The 21,911-nt window shown below is 43.2% G+C and overlaps 1 protein-coding gene across 4 annotated transcripts; it reads left to right on the forward strand.

Annotated features, from left to right (window-relative positions):
• The first annotated feature begins 243 nt into the window (after positions 1-243).
• Positions 244-20,894, forward strand: CDPF1 (cysteine rich DPF motif domain containing 1). Of its 4 annotated transcripts, none has more exons than XM_039540632.1 (5): positions 244-401; positions 11,316-11,436; positions 13,075-13,186; positions 19,711-19,893; positions 20,380-20,894. In XM_039540632.1, the coding sequence occupies exons 2-4, from the start codon at positions 11,324-11,326 to the stop codon at positions 19,858-19,860; spliced, it is 375 nt and encodes a 124-aa protein (XP_039396566.1). In that variant the 5' UTR covers positions 244-401; positions 11,316-11,323; the 3' UTR covers positions 19,861-19,893; positions 20,380-20,894. The 4 variants fall into 4 exon arrangements, with proteins under 4 accessions (XP_039396566.1, XP_039396592.1, XP_039396573.1 ...); XM_039540658.1 differs by lacking the exon at positions 244-401 and adding an exon at positions 9,040-9,416; XM_039540639.1 differs by lacking the exon at positions 244-401 and adding an exon at positions 9,485-10,479.
• The last annotated feature ends 1,017 nt before the right edge of the window (positions 20,895-21,911 follow it).

Consider the following 21,911-nt stretch of genomic DNA (forward strand, 5'->3'; position numbering starts at 1 on the left):
TTAATTCAGATTGGTATCCTCTAAAAACACACACATCTGATCCAAAGTTCTCTAAATCTTTGAATTGAAAATACACCACCATAAAGATTATTTGGATTCTAACCTGAAGCCCTGGACAGGTTTCTCCATATATAATTTAGGACCCTTGCTCTGCTACAAAGCCCTAGCTATGCATGGCACAGCAGCAGTTTGATCCGCCTTGCTGATGTTGACTGAACACTGCTCCTTTAAAAAGCCTATGATGTCATCGTGGGTAGTGCCCGTGAACCAGGAAGTGTGCAGCTCTGATACTGGCTGCAGCCAGCAACACAACAGCAGCAAGTTGCATCCGTGCAAGAGGATCTGTTGAATTTGCAGGCCTATTTCAGTGTTAAGTTTCCACTGGGTTATTAGTAACAAAGGTAAGTTTTATTTTTAAAACATTATCAATATATGGACAATATCCCTTTTAACGTGTAGTGCTACAGCCTGAATACACAGCAGCACCTTGGGCTCCTAATGCTAAGGAGATTCTGACACACTGTAGATATTGTTTGTGTCAGTCACAGTTTATGCACAGGCAGCTGGCACTGCCTAATGAGTTAGAATCCGTGTCCCCCAAGTGAATGGGCAATTAGACAACAGTGAGGCATTGATGCTCATTCCAGGGCCTTTAGTAAGAGATACTGATGTGGGTAACATTATGAAGGATGTAGACCTCTGTTAGTATGGGAGGCTGTTGCAAGTGATGAAAAGGCACCTTTGAATAAGAGAAGGGCCACAGAGATGTCAGGATTTTCTAAACAAGGGCCCCAAGATATCTCCCTCTTTTCCCAACTCTTTGTCCTGGGAACAGCTCTGGTTATTTTTACTGATTTATTTAGTTCTCCCTTCTGCCCATGGAGACCCATTGTTTACCAAGTATATTTCTGTGAAATTATCTCCATGGAAAGAATTGGAACGGCTCATATTAAGCTGGTAGTGGAGTCTTTACACAAGTATTACAAAATGCCAACAAACTATGTGTGGTCTGCTGCTAGGTTTTGCATTGGCAGTGGTATAACTATTTCAGTTCAGAGTGTGATTTTGTTTTTAAAATGGATAGAATTATACTGGTACACCCCCTAGCTCGTACGCAGTTACACCAGTATAAAAGTCCTTTATATCAGTATAGTTGATTCCTCCTCCAGAATGGGAATGAATTATAGCTTCTTTTTACCAATATAATTGCATCCATGTTAGGAGATTATATTAGCATGACTATCCCGGTATAATTAAAGCAGTACAATTTTTAAGTAAAGACAAGCTTTTATCTGCACTCAGGGTCCCCAGTCCTACAGGGCAGTGAAAACTGGTACTCTCCCTTTGCTCTGGCTGAGGATGTGATGTGGTTTCCCAGGACAGGGAACAGCCCCAGCAGCTGGCACATTGAGCATTGTCTTTTCACAGCCTAGGAACTGAAATGCGAAAGTGAGAAGAATTGTAATGCTCCTTCCCTCAAACCAATGCAATGAAGCAGGACCCTGGATGCCCCACTATATAGGGGCACATCACATCAGTCTTGCTTTTTTTAGGGAGCACAAGAGGGTTTTGCTGGAAAAAAAAGCACTAATTAATGGAGACAGCGTGAGAATTGGGAGATTTGGATTCTATATGCTAACCTTTGCCATTGATTCACTGTGTAACCTTAGCCTTACCTACTTTACAGATGGGAGAATTGAGGCTAAAGGAAAATTATTTGTCTTGTAACTCTGATTCTTTGGGACTATTGCAGAATTATCACTCTTGGGTCTCAGGCCTGCTGGAGGCTAACCAGAGCTAGCTCAGCACCTCTCCAATACATCAGCAGATGGGAACATTCCAGCCATGCAGCATTAGTGTACTTGGCCCATTAGGGGCCTCAACAATCAGTTTTAAGCCAAAAGGCGACATTTTCATCTATGTAGAGACATAAAAAGGCCCCATCCGCTCTCCTCCTCCTCCTTGCCCTTGACCAATGGAGATGAAGCAGAGCTGAGGATTGGGCCAAAATAACTTTTGGACAGGGTAGAGGGAAGAATTTGGACACCTCTACTTCAGAAAATAGGTTGTGCAGATCTAACGATGAGTGAAACATCCCTAAGGTTTACAGTAAAAGGTGTTCTGCCTCAGACAGTGGGGATAACCTATACTAAGGTCACATCTTATCTATGTCACACAGGAAAATATGGAAACAAACAATTGTCAGACTTTTGACAGCAATACCCAAGAACCTGGTGTTGAAACAAGCAGTTGGACCTTAATGCCTGTGACTGCCCCAGGCCAAATAGCTCAAAGGATCCCTAAAATGAGGGCTGGGGAGAAGAACCTCCCCTAGATAAGCAGACTGGATAAGCACACTGACAGAGGGCTGAATAAGGGCATTCAAGTGCTTTATCTAGAGCACCTTAAAAATTCACAACGTGGGGGGCTTATTTATGGGGTGAGACTAATTGATATATGGGTTGCGTGGGTGGCTCAGAAAACAGAGGCTTGCCTTACATCACTGGATGCTATTGGCGCTCAAGCTGACATACTGGATCTAGCTTTAATCTTGTGAACTCAGGTACTGGCACAGTGAAGCCATGGCAGCATGAGCTTCAGCATGGGTTGTACAAACCAACCCAGAACCCTGGGTAATGCCTCGTGGGGCTAACCCATGCTGAAACTCACGCTGCCCTGGCTTTACTGTCCCAGGGCCTGAGCTAGCTGGATAAAGGCTAGCATGGGTAGGTCAGCACAAGCTGCAATCACACCTAGTGACTGCGGTCTAGACATATCCTAGCTTAGCGGCTGTTGAAGTAACTAGTCCATGACTGAAGGATGTACTCCATTTGTAAGCCACACTGAAAGAATGACTGAAGTTTTGCTGCAAATGTTTTCCACCCTATTTACAAATCCTTCTGGCAGACTTCTTCCACGAAGGCTTTGAGATGCTTGTTCAAGAACCCCAAACTTCCAGACGTCTCTCCAGGAAAGAGAAACTCAACAGTTAGAGTGGAGAGAACATCCGTGTTCTCTTCAAACATACTTGGCCAGATTCCTATCTTGATGGGACTGATCACTGCTATTTGAGACCCAGACTAGAATGAGTATGTTCCCTAGCTCACATGCTAGAGTGCTCGGCTATACTAGAATAGGGTTCATGTACTAGGGAAATTGATGGAGTATATTAGATGGGGTGGGTGTATGTGGAAAATTATATATGTAGGGATATAATTTCACTATGTATTTCCTGGCTTTCAGTGTTTTGAGTTTGGCACTATTTCTCCTTAAATACTTCTGCTTGTTTTTTTTTTTTTTTAAATATATACTTACATGTATTTAACCAACTGGGCAGCTTTTCAGCTGCAACTCAGTCCTTGCTGCTTTGGTTTGCTTAACACCATCCACTGAGACACATCTGATTCAGATTTTAGTGGAAAGGGCCAATCTCTTCTATATGCTAACTCTGAACTTCTCTCTAGCTACGGAGGAGTTCTGGCATCTTTTAGCAACCGCCTAATAACATCCACACACATGTACTCTTCTACATCACAGGAGCTATAATTTATGCTTGCCAAGATTATTTTAACAGTGCCAGAATCTTATTTCTCAACACATTAGGTTCTCTTTTGTTGCATATTTCTGCTTTTTAAAAAATCACCCCATGATTTTTGCAGTTTGGAAAGTGTTAAGTTTAGATTGTGTTTAAGACCAGTGGTACTTTCATCTGCATTTGTGTGGCCCACTGTAACTATTCTTAAATGGTAACGTGGAGGAAGGCGAGAACAAGCACTGTGATAGAGCATTCCTACCTTATTTTCTACCAGGGAAATTGCTTTAACAAAGCTGTCATAAATTAACTTAAGTAGGGACAAAATCAGTTCAAGGAAGGAGGTGGCCTGATGCTGTACCACCCTAACATGCTGAGAATCTTCTGAGCAGGTTTAGTTATGGGGCTTATTCTCTCTCTTATTCCTATCACATGCCTCCCCTAAAATTTTCACCCTTGAAGGGGCTGAGGAGGGGACAAACACTTGAGCTAGCGGAAAATCCTTATCAACAGTATAGAGCCAATAACACACAGTTGAGCAATTCTGATTCTAACCACTAGAGGACATAGGTACATATACCATATACACACTCACCATTTAGGCTCATCATGGAGTCATCCTCCTCACGATGTACTCAAATTCCAATTTTTTTTTAAAATGTTGACATTCTCTTATCCTTGTTAAATCTTAAAGAAATATATACACGGACTCCACAGCATCTAAGGCAGGGGTAGGCAACCTATGGCACGGGTGCCGAAGGTGGCACACAAGCTGATTTTCAGTGGCACTCACACTGCCCGAGTCCTGGCCACCGGTCCGGGGGGGCTCTGCATTTTAATTTAATTTTAAATGAAGCTTCAACATTTTGAAAACTTTATTTACTTTACATACCACAATAGTTTAGTTATATATTATAGACTTTTATAGAGAGAGACCTTCTAAAAAACATTAAAATGTATCACTGGCACACGGAACCTTAAATTAGAGTGAATAAATGAAGACTCGGCACAGCACTTCTGAAAGGTTGCCGACCCCTGATCTAAGGAGACATATTTCTGAGCTGTAGCTTGTGTTTAAAAAAGTTCTTTACTCAAGGAAAGGATTTGATAGCATATTTTACCAACCCCCTTCATAGAATCATAGAATCATAGAACTTAAGATCAGAAGGGACCATTATGATCATCTAGTCTGACCTCCTGCAAGATGCAGGCCACAAAAGCTGACCCACCCACTCCTGAAATAATTCTCTCCCTTGACTCAGATGTTGAAGTCCCCAAATCCTGATTTAAAGACTTCAAGTAGCAGATAATTCTCAGGGCCACTGCCAATCTACCCTGGAGGAAAATTCCTCCGACCCCAAATATGGCGATCAGCTGAACCCCAAGCATGTGGGCAAGACTCTCGAGCCAGACACTCAGGAAAAAGACTTTCAATATCCCAACATTGACCCTCAGTACTAATTACCAGTGGTATTGACCTATTGACTAAATCACGTTATCCTATCAAACCATTCCCTCCATAAACTTATAATTTCAAGCCTAAACTTCCGACTGCCAATTTATATGCATTTCTTACATTAGTACTGAGCTGAAATAATTCCTCTCCCTCCTGGTATTTATCCTCTGATATATTTAAAGAGAGCAATCATATCTCCTCTCAACCTTCTTTTGACAGGCTTTCCATTCCTCGGATCATTCTAGTGGCCCTTCTTTGTACCCGTTCCAGTTTGAATGCATCCTTCTTAAACATGGGAGACCAAAACTGCACACAGTACTCCAAATGAGGTCTGCACCTCCTTATCTCTACAAGAAATACCTCGCCTAATGCATCCCAAGACATAACTAAAATTCCTGTTAGTTATCCTAAATGCATAACCTTACACTTCTCACTATTGAATTTCATCCTATTATTAATACTCCAGTTTACAAGGTCATCCAAATCTCCAAACTTTATCAGCCCACTCCTACTTTTGGTTCCAAGGTCAGTGATAAATAGATTGAATAGAGGAACTCCACTGGTAACCTCCCTCCAACCCGACAGCTCACCTTTCAATACGACCTGCTGCAGTCTCCCCTTTAACCAGTTCCTTATCCACCTCTGGATTTTCATTTCGATCCCCATCTTTTCCAATTTAACCAGTAATTCTTCATAAATCAAGATACATTAGATCCACCGCATTTCCCTTGTCTAAAAAATTTGTTACATATTCAAAGATTCTTAGGACTTTTCAGTTACCTCGCTTGCTTTCATGTTTAAAACTGTCTCCAAGGCTAGTCTGCTGGTGCTCTGGATTGCAGGTCATGTTGCCACTTGGGAGACATAGTAAGGGTAGCCCCAGGCTCTCTTTAAGTAGTGGGGCTAGGGCATGCTGTGGTAATACACTCAACAGCTAGAGGGAGACTGTGCATTGCAAGTGAATAATGGATAGCAGCACTGAAACATCCTCCTGTCCTCAGGGAGTCAGACGCTGCAGATCGAGGGAGACAGGAGGATTTAATTCCGTGAAATGATCTCCTGGAATGAAAGGATAACTGAAAGCCATATGATAGCTATGCTCCAGTTGGCCATTATTCTCAATTCCTGACTAGTTATCCTAAATCAAAGTAGGGCAGGTGAAAGGAAGATCTGTATTCATATAGGAGAGGTAGGGAGACAGCAAAGAAATGACCTACAAGTACCTGAATGGCATCAACGGGAAGGAGCTGGGCAGGGAGAGAGGGAGGGAACTGTTCCGAGTGAATTAACTAGAAATAATGGATGAAAGAGAAAAATGCTTTTAATAATATTTAGTGAACACAGATTAGCTTTCTAAGGGAGGTGATTGCATTCCCAGTGCTGATTTTTGGGTTAGACAAAGGACTCCAGAGTAATTCTGCATTAGCTGGCCGAGGGACTGGGGACCAGCTCCCACAAGGTACTGAGCGGCTCCTGCACTCTTGAATTGAGGACACTCAGCACCTTGCAGGATTAGGCCCTGAATGTTCTTCTGGTAGGTCATCGCTATCTCTAAATAATATGAGAACACCCTGCATGGAAAACCAAGTCCCCCAAGCAGACTTAATTTGAAAGGATTAAAGGTGTGTCAGTGCAAGGTTTTTCTTGACACCCTATCAAATTGTTTATCTGTGTGGGAACAATATATGTATTGGATAGTTTCTCTAGCTCTTCAGTCACTCAGGGCTCCTCTGAAGGATCAAGAGTCAGTGCTTAAAATACACGCTGTAGAGACCTGTGCTAATGAGAACAGAAGTCTAGAAAGTCAGATTCCTTACTGTCACTGACCCTGACCATTTAATGGTGATTTATTATTTCTGGCATGCTTTACAACCTTACTAGCACAACGCTCCAAGCAGAGCAGCTCAGAAGTTTTTAGGAGCCCTGCGAGACCCATCCATCCAAATCCACACCCTACATCAGTCAAGGAAACATTCCCTTATCCCATCACTAGACTAAACTGTGTCTTAATTATAAGTGTTTTCTTGGAATTGGATTAAAATATATATTGCACCACCATAGCATCGGAGCACCTCCCCCCACCAGGTTTCTAACTGCACTTGTAGCTTGATGCTACAAGGTGCTGGGCACTCTGACCCCAATTGAGTAAAGCATTTAAATAAACATCTGTTTAACATTAAGCACATGAGTAGTTGCATTCATTTCAATGTATGTACTCACATGCCTAAATTTAGTAGGTGCTTTAGTAGGTCCTTTGCCTTAGGACCAAAATGCTCTGTGCCTTGCAGGATCAAGCTGTAAATGAGCAATATTAACAAGTCCATTAACTACAAGCTTGCCAGATAATATACACATCACTGGAACATGGTGCTTCTTCAGAAATTCCCTATTGTCTGCATTTTAAAGGAGGAAACAGATACCAACACCTGGAAAGATTTTGAGTCACGTTAGGCCACTGCTTCAGCTGTAATGATTACTACAAGGGTTTATTTTTAAAATGTTGTTCCTCCTTGGGAACTCTCTGCAGCGTCAAGACACTGTGTCCTGCCCAGCAAAGGAGCAGTTTCTGGTTGATTCGTCATGTGTTGCATGGAGAGAAGATACTATTCCCTGATAGTGAATTTGTTAGCATGGCCATTTTACAGTCCGCCTCACTGAGAAAATACTAGAGGACATTTGGTCAGGGTATGAGGCTCAGGGAAAATGCTGTTCCAGTTGCATTAGCTACATCAAGTTTCATGTAAGTGGCTCATTGCTTTGACTCCAATGGAAGCAGTGTAGGTTCACCTAATCCAGTCATTTGCTCACAGGCAGGATCACATGATTTTCAGCTGCCTTAGCCAGAAATGTTTCTACATATACATCATTCCTTCTCTTTAGTAGTCCCTGAGCCATGTCTATTCTAGATGCCAGCAACTCCTTTCTGTAGCTAATCTATTTCAGTTCAGAACCCTGAGTTATCTTGTCTTTTAATCTGAACTCACACACTCCACAATCTGAGGGCAGATCTACACTAGGGGGGGATCGATCTAAGATACGCAACTTCAGCTACGTGAATAGCGTAGCTGAAGTCGAAGTACCTTAGATCGAATTACTTACCGTCCTAACGGCGCGGGATCGACGTCCGCGGCTCCCCATGTTGACTCCGCTACCGCCGTTCGTGTTGGTGGAGTTCCGGAGTCGACAGGAGCGTGTTCGGGGATCGATATATCGCTTCTAGATGAGACGCGATATATCGATCCCCGAGAAATCGATTGCTACCCGCCGATCCAGCCGGTAATAATTGGAGATATACCAATCTCCTAGAACTGGAAGGGACCTCGAAAGGTCATCGAGTAGTGAAGACGTACCCTGAGACACCCCTCATAGATACTGTAATTTGATTTTATTTAATGCCTTACTTCAAACAATCCTCATTGGCCCACTGTGCATTCTTTACCACTATTTGAATGATTGTTTAATTTGGTGACCCAAATTGCATACAATACTCCAAATGAGGTCATAGAATCTCATTTGGAATCAGGGAAGTATTTGTTTTGTTACTAATTACACAGGGAGGAGTTTTTGGTCATCTAAAATGCAGGCCTCACAACAGATCCTTGAAGTGCATTTTGTACATATCTGACTTTAAGAACCTCTGCTTGAAACAATACATTGCACATACACAGCCCAGATCTAATCCAAAAATCTCAAAGCACTTTAGGAAGCTAAAAGATATAGAGGGCTCCCACAGAGATGAAGTCACCTCAGGCATTGAAGGTAGTAGCATCATTAGAGTTTACAGCACTTGCAAGCTGCAGCAGGCAGCAAAGTGTGAAAAAACACCTGCTGCAGCGCGCAAATTATTAGCCGCCAGTGTAGTCAAGTCCAAGCTGGAGCGGCGCGCCAGGCGCTGCCGTTATGCCATCCAGGGGGCCGGACAGCGCTGGGAGGCTGGGAGGCTTTCTCCCAGCGCTGGGGCGCTGACTACACACAGCGCAGCGCTTCGCTGAGCGCGGGAGCGCTGCGCAGGCAGCGAAGCGCTAATGTAGCCACAGCCTAAGAAGTGAGGAATAGGCTGTAGAATTGAAACTGCTGGGGAATTTTAATTACAGAGGAATGAGAGTCTGTTCCTGAAGTGAACTCTGCTTGGGACATTGAGATTAACACACTAAATCCCCAAGACCACATTGTGACCTGTGTGGGAAGAGTGCTGAACCTGTGTAGAGTCTCTTTGACCTCAGTCCATTGCAATCCTCGCAAGTGCAGGATTCAGCCCCCTTCCTCCTTTGGAAAGGGTCACGCACTATTTAATGACAAACGGGCAGGATCCCCTTCTTAATTCATCTGAAAAACAGAACCTCTAGCAGCCCATGGCACCCTCACACTTTGGTGGGACACCCCTACAGTACTGACCCCAAAGGAAGGGTCTGAACCACCAGCACCAAGGTGAGTGTCTGGGGGGTGGGGGTGGGGAGTCTGTCACCAGGGCCACCATTTCTCCCTGGCTCTAAAGCATATGCTGCAACACACAGTCTCAGTCAAGGAGGTTTTGTGCTTTAAACAGAGGGGTGTGTGGGTGGGGGGACCAGAACACAGTCCTAACTCCATTCTTGGCCCAGGTTTCAGGGCCACCCCTCCCAGGGCTCTCTGGCACTCCAGTTCCTAGCAGCCTCCTAGCCTCAGGAGGTTTACTAACTTTCCAATTTCTTAAAACCAGATGCTAGAGGCCCCTCCCCCACTTACTCACTCCCCCTCCCCTGTGACTCACCTGCTGCCTGCAGAGCCAGGCTGGGAGCAGACATGGAGCCTACCTGCCCAGGAGATACAGGTTGGAGGCAGCCCTGACTGAGAAGGGACTGACACAGGTTGATTAACTGGTGCCCCCCTCAGTGTTCTGCACATCACACTGGCCCCTCCCAGTCCCCACACATGGCTAGCAGGGAACAGGTTGGCCATAGCATTGTAGGTAGTAACCCTAGGGTGACCAGATGTCCCAATTTTATAGGGTCAATCCCAATTTTGGGATCTTTTTCTTATATAGGCTTCTGTTACCCCCCACCCCCATCCCAATTTTCCACATTTGCTGTCTGGTCACCCTAAGTAACCCCCTATGCGAGCACCCCTGCAGGCAGTAACTAGACATTTGGTGTCCAGTCAGTACTTCTGATTGGACATGGTACATGATCCCTTTTGATCAGAATTTCTGGCAGAAAACCAGACATGGTAACTCTAAGTCAGCTCTGCTTCCTCACTGGGGCAGCATTTACAGGGCTACTTCCCTGAGCCCCTAGCTCTGGGGGACCCCCAGGTGCTAACACCACCCCCACTGTGATTTATGCCCCCATACAGCTGCCCACTAGCAGCCCTTTATAGGCCCAGATGGAGCCCAGCCCTCTTTAATTAGCTGGACTAGGCTCACCTGCTCCAGGCCAGGGACACTGGGCTAAGTCTATCCACAGAGACCAGCTACCCATTCAGCCCAGATCTGTCAGGGTCACAGTACAAGATGGTACTGCTGCTAGACCTGAAAGGGTTGGGGGTTAGCAGTAGGAAACTGGAAAAACAGAACTCATTTTTGATAACTTTCAAATATGGCACAATAGTTGTGCCCATGGAATTGTGCATTTGTACATGCAAATCAGGCAACCTTGTGTGCAACCAAGTAGCCAGGTGTGGATGTGTGTTAATTTTGTGCATGCACACATACTTGCCTGTGTTAGAATTGGTTGCATGTGTCTGACTATATCAGAATGCAATCTATAATACGCACCAAACCAAGCTTTTTGAAAACTCAGAAAGATGTGGCCTGGGTTGAAAGTGAATGGAAACTGGATTGTTGATTAGTCAAGATTTTGAAAAACGTGCATAAAGTTAGGCCCCTAAAGCCCTTTTTAGGCATGTTGGCTGAAACTTTCCAAGCTGTCTGGGGGATTTAGACACCTAGGCTGTTCAAATCCTCAGGCAGCTTTGAGAAATCTAAGCCCTAAATGAGCAGCTTGCTTACTTTAATGGGAGCTGCTAGGGGACATGGCCCTTAAAAATCAGGCCACTTGTGTAGGAGCCTAAATACAGATTGAGGACCCTAGCTGTAAGCACCTATTGTTTTTTTTTTAATTATTTTAGGGTGTAGAGGGTATTTAGTTTTCAGTGTGTGAAGAATAAAGGTAAAAACAGGATCTCCCTTTGATGTTTACTCTTCAGACCCTTTGCGCTGCCATCCAAAATTCTTCCTCTGATATTGGTGAGGCTAGACAGGACTACTGGAGCAGTCCAGTTTAATTACCTTTCATAGGTGCTCCCAATACTGCATTTTGAATCTAAAAGGATTTGTTTTCATGTATGTAGCTTTATAGATGGATTCCCACAAAGAAGCCCAGCCGAAAGGAGACTTTGAATGCCAACTATGTGGGCTAACAGCCCCATACAGCTATTACGGGCAGAAACCACCAAACACTCATTCTGTTGTGTAAGTACAATCTCTTCTGTGGTAGCTCTCATTGAATGTATTTGGATTTTAGAAATCTCACACTGGGGAATGATGCAATATTGCACAAAATGCCCTGTATATCAACTAATTGGTGCCTTAATTAATGCCTGGGTTAAATGCATGTGGTAAACCACATTTTGTAGGGTTGTTTAAATAGTTTTCCATATAATATATAACTTAAAGATCTTTAGAAGTGTATTTGCCTGAATTAGACAAATCTCTGCTAGAACAGGTAGGTACAGCATGGCCCAACAACTGTGCAGTGAGAGTTCAATCTTGCCAAATGCCAAGCTCACCAGCAAACCACCTTCCCATGTGCTTAACTTCAAGCACATGAGTAAATCCATTGAGTCCATCCAAGTCAATGAGACTACCTGGCAGAGGCCCTGAAGTCAATGGGACTTAAGGTTAAGTACATGCTTGGTGCTTGGCAGGGTTGAGGTCAGATGGCTGAGCACATTGTAAAATGGTAACAACCGTTGATTAGTACCAGCTTGGCCTGGCATTGGACCATGACTTAATGGGAGATGGTCTTGCCTCATCAGGATGGTCCCCATATATGACTCCAAGTGCCAGTAGGCTTCTAGTCGTCCTCTAGTCAGAAGAACTAAGAACCATGTTTTCACAATGGGGACATGAGTGTGAAGATAAAACTGGGTTATTCAGTGAAATGGCAACATAGTACCAAAAAAATTATTCCCCATACTCTCCGTGTTCATGTTTTTCTGTTCTGCTATTTCTAATGCAAGCTGGGCAAAATTCAGGCTAGAGCAGAAGACAGGCCCAGAGACCAGGATTTGCATCAAATAAACCCTATGTTAAGGGTATAAATGAGTCTTAATGAATACACAGTGCCTTGCCTGGGTGTAATTAATTCTTTGTGGCCTAGTGTCCTACAAGGCTTATAGACCAGCTTTTCTACCTAGAACTAATGGCTATAATGCTTTAAATTCCAGGATAGTTCAGTGTTTGAGTAAACGCTTTCCTTCCCCCACATTCCCAGTTACATAAAAAGGACAGCACGGGTATAAGACTACTTTGGGGTTTTTCTGTTCTGTTGTCCATTTCACTGTGAATTTATTTCTGATTTAAATCAAACTCATCCAGTAATGAGCCAGGCTTGCAAGGCTGTGAGCAGATACATAATTTACTTCATTGAGGAGCACATCTGGAGCATCTGGGAAGACCAAGGCTTTTGTTTTTCCTCCTCCTGAAACTGCCAGTTTCTTGAAATGCATCATCTTAATACTCTTGAGCAACAGGGTAGCCTGAGCTGGTAAGAGTTAAAACAAGAGTATTTTACATCACTATTTTGCTGCCTGCCAACAGCTCTTGCCAACGAGAGTTTGAATTTTAAGTTTACAGGAGTGATGTAGCTAGGGTAGTAAAGGCATTTATAGTAAATGCAGAACTTTTGAAACAGAACGGCCTGAACTGAAACGGTGTTTAATTAGGCTATGTAATAATAAAAATGCAGGTTAAAACAATGTGGTTAAAAATTGTGTAGAATACCTATTACGGCAATAATAATAAATCGGTTGCTAAGAGATCTTCATGTGGAAAGAACAGACACAGGTTGAAATTGGTTTTTTAAAGCATGGAATTATTTTCTTCTAGCCTCCTGGAAGAAAGCTATGTCATGAAAGATCCTTTCGTCCCCGACAAGGACAAATTCCTTATCCTTGGATCTCAGTGCAGTTTGTGTAACAGACGTGTGTGTGTGGGCACAGTAAGTAACATGTGATACATGGTGCATTTTTTCATCCAGCCTATTGGTGAAAGATCAAACAGCAACAAGGGAGAACCAAAGAGTGTTTGTTTGGTTTTTGTTTTCAATCAGCTACCTTTTTGTCCTGCCAATTCTCATAAACATTGTTCCATGTATTAAATGTGTACAAACTTGCTGCAGGTTATGCTTACAAAAGAATGAAATCCGCACTCCCAACTGAAGCGCTCGTTCAGTGAGTAGAAGTGCTAGGGAATCGTAGATCTCTTTCCAAACCTTCAGATCCCTTTGCGATTACAACAGGCCGTGGGACAGATGCTGCCCCCTCTTTACTGCCCCAGCAGTGGATAGGGGTGATGAATGTACCACAGCTTGCTGGACTTGACCCATCCCCAGTGCAGCCACAGCACACGGCCTCTTGCAAACCTTCGTGTAGGAGTCATGCTGGGGCAGGGGACAGAGCGGCGCTTGGAGCATGGTGTGATAGCACAAATGGGCAAATGAGACATTTCAAATTCTGATGCAAGGCAGCATTTGTTGAGGAAGCAGATGAAAATACAAAATATTATATAGGAGAAAGATAGAGAGACCAAATTCCTCTACGTTCCATTGATCAAGGTAATATTGCAGGAATGCAGCATAGATAAATTTGGGCCAGCGACAGTGGGTCAAGTTCAAGTATAACTCCTTTGACTTCAGAGAAGTTACACCAGGGATGGATTTGGTTCCCTATGTTAATTAGGGCAAAATTAAGTCATAACAACTACAAGTTCTCTAAGACAGTCTCCTGATAGCTTTATTTCCCCTTCTGAAATTCTCTTCCATTGCTTAGATTTATGGAAATCAGAAAATTATCACATGACAAACTGAGATTTGTTTCAGAGCAGCAGCTGTGTTAGTCTGTATCAGCAAAAAGAACAGGAGTACTTGTGGCACCTTAGAGACTAACAAATTTATTTCAGCATAAGCTTTCGTGGGCTACAGCCCACTTCATCGGATGCATAGAATGGAACACACAGACAGAAGATATTTATACATACAGAGCACATGAAAAGGTGGAAGTACCCGTACCAACTGTAAGAGGCTAATTAATTAAGAGAAGCTATTATCAGCAGGGGAGAAAAACTTTTGAAGTGATAATCAAGATGGCCCATTTTGGACAGTTGACACAAAGGTGTGAGGATACTTTAACATGGGGAAATAGATTCAATTAGTGTAATGACCGAGCCATTCCCAGTCTCTGTTCAAACCTAAGTTAATGGTATCTAGTTTGCATATTAATTCAAGTTCAGCAGCTTCTCGTTGGAGTCTGTTTTTGAAGCTTTTCTGTTGCAAAATTGCCACCTTAACGTCTGTCACTGAGTGGTTAGAGAGGTTGAAGTGTTCTCCCACTGGTTTTTGAATGTTATGATTCCTGATGTCAGATTTGTGTCCGTTTATTCTTTTGCGTAGAGACTGTCCAGTTTGGCCAATGCCCCTCTGCCACTTCAACCTCTCAACCTCACAAATGTGCAAGGAATTGGGAATACCTACCACACTGGCCTGACTCGATATAGAGCCAAATGTGTGAAGATGGTTACCAAATGCATTTAGCAATAACACTTAGCATTTCTGTAGAACTTTTCCAATGTTACCTAACTAATCCTTTTGGTGCCCATGTGAGATAGGTAAATATTCCTCTTTCATGTAGGGGAAACTAGGACATGGAGAGGTTAAGTGACTTGCCCAAGGCCATATGTGGAATCAGAGCTAGGATTAGAGCCCAGGATTTTGTGGCTCCTAGACTTGTGCTTATCCCAATGGATTAATAAACCTCTGAAGCTAAAGAAAGCCACACTTCATTGGGGCAGTGTGGTAAAGAGGCAGATCAGTATGAAGGACAACTTTTTAGTAGCAGGTTGCTTCAGTTCTTCTGTTAGTTTGCAATGGGACAAGAGAAACACCTGGCAAAACCAGACCTGGCTCCCCTTAGGTGAGACCAAAAATGCTGGATTTAATTTGCTAGCTTTCATTGTCTGGATAGGTCTGTCAGCTTTTAGCTTCAGATAATCTGGAGATACTGTTTAAATGTATCATGCAATAATGGGTTCACTTTCAACTGGTAAGTGAAAAGGAAAAAGCCAGAACTTCAGAATACAGGCTGAATATTTCCACTAGCCAAGGTATTAACTCTACTACCTTAATCTATTTTCCTAGTCTTAAATCTCACTGAGGTCATTTGCTCTGATGTGATTCACAGCACACATTATACTAGTGATAATATTGAGAGCACTGTGTGAGATACTTTGTTTGAGTCAAGCATTTGCTTGAGCATGGATGATTCCCTGGACTGTTTCAATCAAAAATAAACCAGCAGAGGAGCTATTTGTACTCTGTTGTGGGTTGTGTAACTTAACAGTAATATCTTAAAACATCCCTGGCCAATGTACCTCAGTACAGTGTACAACACCATGCAAAGAAAGCAGTTTTAAAACCCCCGGGGTCCAATACATCCCAAAAGGAGAAGTGATAAATAGATGGCCAAGTGCCTTTTTTGCCTCTGTCTTCACAAACAAGGTCAGCTCCCAGACTACTGCACTGGGCAGCACAGTATAGGGAGGAGGTGAGCAGCCCTCTGTGGAGAAAGAAGTGGTTCAGGACTATTTAGAAAAGCGGGACGAGCACAAGGAGTTGGCGGATGTGATTGCAGAGCCATTGACCATTATCTTTGAAAACTCATGGTGATCGGGGGAGGTCCCGGATGACTGGAAAAAGGCTAATGTAGTGCCCATCTTTAAAAAAGGGAAGAAGGATCCAGGGAACTACAGGCCAGTCAGCCTCACCTCAGTCCCTGGAAAAATCATGGAGCAGGTCCTCAAGGAATCAATTCTGAAGCACTTAGAGGAGAGAGGAAAGTGATCGGGAACAGTCAGCATGGATTCACCAAGGGCAAGTCATGCCTGACTAACCTAACTGCCTTCTGTGATGAAATAACTGGCTCTGTGGATAAAGGGAAAGCAGTGGATGTGTTATTCCTTGACTTTAGCAAAGCTTTTGATACGGTCTCCCACAGTATTCTTGTCAGCAAGTTAAAGAAAGTATGGGCTGGATGAATGGACTATAAGGTGAATAGAAAGCTGGCTAGATAATCAGGCTCAATAGGTAGTGATTAATGGCTCCATGTCTAGTTGGCAGCTGGTATCAAGCGGAGTGCCCCAAGGGTTGGTCTTGGGGCCGGTTTTGTTCCATATCGTCATTAATGATCTGGAGGATGGTGTGGATTGCACCCTCAGCAAGTTTGCAGATGACACTAAACTGGGAGGAGTGGTAGATACACTAGAGGGTAGGGATAGGATACAGAGGGACCTAGACAAATTAGAGGATTGGGCCAAAAGAAATCTGATGAGGTTCAACAAGGACAAGCGCAGAGTCCTGCACCTAGGACAGAAGAATCCCATATGCTGTTAAGACTAGGGACTGAGTGGCTAGGCAGCAGTTCTGCAGAAAAGGACCTAGGGCAGGGGTAAGCAACCTATGGCATGGGTGCCAAAGTCGGCACGCGAACTGATTTTCAGTGGCACTCACACTGCCCGGGTCCTGGCCACTGGTCCGGGGGGCTCTGCATTTTAATTTCATTTTAAATGAAGCTTCTTAAACATTTTGAAACCTTATTTACTTTACATACAACAATAGTTTAATTAAATATTATAGACTTATAGAAAGAGACCTTCTAAAAACGATAAAATGTATTACCGGCACACGGAACCTTAAATTAGAGTGAATAAATGAAGACTCGGCACACCACTTCTGAAAGGTTGCCGACCCCTGACCTAGGGGTTACAATGGGCGAGAAGCTGGATATGAGTCAACAGTGTGCCTTGTTGCCAAGAAGGTTAACAGCATTTTGGGCTGTATAAATAGGCGCATTGCCAGCAGATCAAGGGAGGTGATCATTTCCCTCTATTTGACATTGGTGAGGCCTCATTTGGAGTACTGTGTCCAGTTTTGGGCCCCACAGTACAAGAAGGATGTGGAAAAATTGGAAAGAGCCCAGCAGAGGGCAACAAAAATGATTAGGGGCTGGAGCACATGACTTAAGAGGAGAGGCTGAGGGAACTGGGATTATTTAGTCTGCAGAAGAGAAGAATGAGGGGGATTTGATAGCTGCTTTCAACTACCTGAAAGGGGGTTCCAAAGAGGATGGATCTAGACTGTTCTCAGTGGTAGCAGATGACAGAACAAGGAGTAATGGTCTCAAATTGCAGTGGGGGAGGTTTACGTTGGATGTTAGGAAAAACTTTTTCACTAGGAGGGTGGTGAAGCGTTGGAATGGGTTACCTAGGAAGGTGGTGGAATCTCCTTCCTTAGAGGTTTTTAATGTCAGGCTTGACAAAGTCCTGGCTGGGATGATTTAGTTGGGGATTGGTCCTGCTTTGAGCAGGGGGTTGGACTAGATGACCTCCTGATGTCCCTTCCAACCCTGATATTCTGTGATTCTAAGTGGTCATATGTTATTTTAGGGGTATTTTGCAAAAGAGGGAAAGCTGAACACATATATATTTGGAAAGACTGGGAAGTGAATTTTGCTCCTTAATGCTTACCACAGCAAAGGCTTGAGTGGAGGCATGATAGTGGGATCCTTAAACAGTAGATGATAATGGACTGCTGACTCCCAGCAGGACAAGCATCAAAGAAGGCGATCTTGAATACACCCAGAGTCTACATCTTAGAGGACTTAAGAACCAGTATGATGCAGAGTTTTGTGATTAAAGCAATGGACTTGGGAAACCTGGGTTCAATTCCCAGCTCTGTCCCACTGTGGGTGTAATCTTAGGCAAGTCTCAATCTCTGGGCTTTAGTTCATCATCTCCAAAAGGGGATACAATGCTTCCTTCGTGACTTCTTACATTGTAGGCTCTTCAGATCAGGAATTGTCTCTTGCTATATGTAGGGACAATGTCTAGCATAGTGAGGCCCTGATCCCAGGTGTGACTTGTCAGTGCTACTAGAATGGAAATAATAATAGCAGAGCCAATTTAAAAACTGAAAATCACCACTCTGTCAGTGGCATTATAAAGAATGAAGGGCAGCCAGGGACAAACGGTCAGTAGGCTGTCTAGATGGTATAACAAATACTTTTTCAGACCACGTCTCAGAGATGGGGCTTTCAGTGTATGGGTATGTCCTGAAGTGATACCAACCTCACTACTGAATGCGTGAAAGAACCAATGTACTTAGTACCTGTAAGGAAACCATATAAAGGCATATTATTTATTAGCCTTGAAGAATAATCATTAGCCCCAAGAATAAATCCACCAGCAATACCAATGCCAGCTCCATGCATGAAATCGTAGGTGGAACCTAGTGGTCTACACCAGCAGAACCATAAACTTTGGTCCCACTACAGGGCAAAGAAACAGATGCATTAATAACCTTGTCTTCAAGGTTGGCCAACTTGTGCATTGCAAATTGGATTAAAATATCCCAGCTATGCTTTCACCTCTTCCTTTATAACAAGTACCTGACTAGAGCCAACTAGGTCAACATTAGCCAATGCTGTAGGCCCAAAAATCATCTGTGAAATATGCCAGATCCAAGAGCCCTTATTCACCACAGATGTGGCAGTACCCCAGCAAAAACTCAAGCAGGAGCAATCTACATGGCCAACTCCAATTTAACTACAAGAGTTTTCTCCCCTCAATACCACACTCCCCAAGAACTAATTTAAGAAAGCAGTTGTAAATGGATAATTTTACAATTGAATTAAACTATGTTTTAGATTCCATTGTTCATTGATAAAGCATTTCTGTGGAGTTCACCACCACAATATCTGTGTACCTGGATCTGTGTCCACAGCAACACGAAGCATATAGATCAGTACAAAGAATAGCACATTTTGTAGTGGGCTGTGGAGCACGGCGCAGTTTAAGTTACAGTAAAGCTAGGTTTCAGAGTAGCAGCCGTGTTAGTCTATATCCTTTTCATGCTCTCTGTATCTGTGTGTGTATATATATATATATATATATATATATATATCTCCTCAATATATGTTCCATTCTATGCATCCGAAGAAGTGGGCTGTAGCCCACAAAAGCTTATGCTGAAATAAATTTGTTAGTCTCTAAGGTGCCACAAGTACTCCTGTTCTTTTTGAATAAAGCTGGGCACTGCCATAAGAAATGGTTTCTCTCATAACCTCTTTGTGGCAATGTGTAAGGACTGCAATTGCCTTTAACCCTTAATTGGGGTTGGAGGGAGAAAGCTTCCTACCCCGCTGAATGAACCAGGAATGATCTCCCCATTAGTGAGGAAGCTACATGAGCTGAATGGAGGCGGGAGAACACTGAATACAAAGTATGGTTTATAGCAATGTTTCTCAATGACCGGACCATGGACCAATGCCGGTCCCTGAGATCATCCTGACACAGCTTAGGAAGGCAGCAAGCCGGTCCCTGGGATCAAAAAGGTTGAAAAACACTGTTTAGAAAAGCTGTATTGTAACCAATTCCATTTTTCTATAGTGCTAATTATATATAAATTTTCTATAGGAATGTAGTCTATTCTACTCAAAAAGGTTCTGCCTCCCCTGTGTTAATGAAAACCTACAGGGGTTTCCTTTGGAAATACGACAAGACTTGGATAAAAGGAAGTCTCATTCAAAATCCCACCCCTCCAAAAAAGCAGATGCAAGAACTTAAATTAAAAGCAACTGGAAGAGACACTGCTCAGAGGTGGGTTTTTTTTGTTTGCCCTAAAATATAGATTTTTTTTTGTAAAGATGATGTTTAGGCAATTTACTACCACTACAAGTATTTTCATGACAGTTCTTTAAGTTAGTCTGGATTTAGGTATTCCCATGCAGTGTTTGCAATGCAGCCACTGCAGCACTGGGCTACTGCAGGAGAACCAGAAGCTGCCAAGCATGTGGTCACTGACCAGGTTACATGTAGTGCAAATTATTAAACAGCATAAAGGATGGAAAATAAGTCAGAATGTTAGTTTTTAAGTTTTCATGAGCTAGCGTGTTAGACACTTACATGCAAGTGTTATTAAAAATACAGGCAATGCTGTCAGTGGATTGTCAGTATAGTGCGAATGAAGACCATTTACACCAGCTGAGAATCTGGCCCATAGTTAACTTGACTATCACTTTACTAAGGTTATAGTAGACAAAGACCTTGATGCCTCCTCACTCTCTCCCCTTCCCCACCCCCAAGTTTCTGTTCTACAGCACGCGATCACAAAGCATATCAGAATGGATATTCATAGAAAAGTATGTGGTCTGGAGGCCATTGCGTCAACACTAATGCCACATGATGACTTCTGCAAGCAGATAAACTTGGAATGGAACATATCTGCCGATACTTACAAGACTGCAGCCTCTTTTCACTCCAACTTCCAATGAGGTGGAAACAGCCTTTGGAGGGGGAGTGGGAAAGGATTCCTTCCTAGGTGCAGCATTTCCTTTACAAATTAGTAAAAGAGAATGCTTTCCGGATCATTTTTTGATCTTGACTGGCCAATATGATTTACTTGGAAATAATAAAGTTCAGCCGGTATACTCTGTCCAATTAACCCTTGCCTGTCTTGGGCAATTAAAGAGACATTCAAGAGAGATTTAAATTAGGCTGTGCAGGTTTAAACAATTATTATTGAAATGATGGCCTTTATTGATTTTGCTTTACTTGCACGGGATATTTTATAGAAAAATTAAAGTCAATGTGAACTTTAACCTGATGTAAGGGGTTTTTTTTATAACAAGTAAATGGTTAATTTGCCAAAATAATCCATTACTCACTGGAGATGGCTGTACCAAGTGATTTGTTTGAGATCAGTGTTTGAATGAATATTTAGAGAGATGGACACTGAGTGCAATATTTTAAATCTACTAGGGCTGCAGATTAACACTACATTGACTAATATGGTCAGAAACTAGTATAATGATGACAGCAGTCTGAGTGCTGGACTATCCACTCATTCACGCAGTGTAAATTAAACAATCGGATAACTTTCATTCAGGGCTGACCAAGGCCAGATTTGAGCTAGTGGCCTCGATCAGGGGTTCTCAATCTTTTTCTTGCAGAGACTCTCCCCCGCAAATGCTATAAAAATTCCACGGACCACTATGCCACAACAGTTTTTCTGCATATCCAGTAGATTAAAAGCCAGGGCCGGTATTAAGGGGTAGCAAGCAGGGCAATTGCATGGCACAGGGGGGCCCGCAAAGCTAAGTTGCTCAGGCTTCGTATTCAGTCCTGGGTGGCGGGCCTAAGGCTTTGGCTTTCTGCCATGGGCCCCAGTGAGTCTAACGTCAGCCCTGCTCTCGGGTTTATTTTGGCAGCCCCCTGAAACTTACTCGCAGCCCCCCAGAGGGCCCCAGACTCCTGGTTGAGAACCACTGGCCTAGAGGTCAAACTCCAGATCTCATTACTATTCCTCTGAGCCATCTAGTCCCACAGAAAACAGAGCTTCTATATCTTAACTAAAAGCGTACTAGTCAATTCCACATTGCTTGTGGGAACAGTAGTGACCAGTCATCCTAAAGAAATGTAATTTAAACAGCAGAGCCTTTTTGATCACTACAGTACCAGTTTCATATAATGATATGAGGGTGGCCTCTGCTGTGATAACAATATCACGGGTGGATAAATTGCAAGGCTGAAGTCAGGTGGTTATAACAAACCAACACAGAGTCCCAGAGCTACTCAGTGCAACTACTCACAAGAATATGGCTTATAGGCTTGGACTC

This window comes from Mauremys reevesii, linkage group 1 (genome assembly GCF_016161935.1).
Source record: "Mauremys reevesii isolate NIE-2019 linkage group 1, ASM1616193v1, whole genome shotgun sequence".
NCBI classification, from domain to species: Eukaryota; Metazoa; Chordata; order Testudines; family Geoemydidae; genus Mauremys; species Mauremys reevesii.

Coding starts and splice junctions, on each gene's coding strand:
- CDPF1 (XM_039540632.1), top strand. CDS start 11,324: ATGGATTCCCACAAAGAAGCCCAGCCGAAAGGAGACTTTGAATGCCAA. Junction 11,437..13,074: donor CCAAACACTCATTCTGTTGT/GTAAGTACAATC, acceptor ATTTTCTTCTAG/CCTCCTGGAAGAAAGCTATG. Junction 13,187..19,710: donor GACGTGTGTGTGTGGGCACA/GTAAGTAACATG, acceptor AATTTTCTATAG/GAATGTAGTCTATTCTACTC.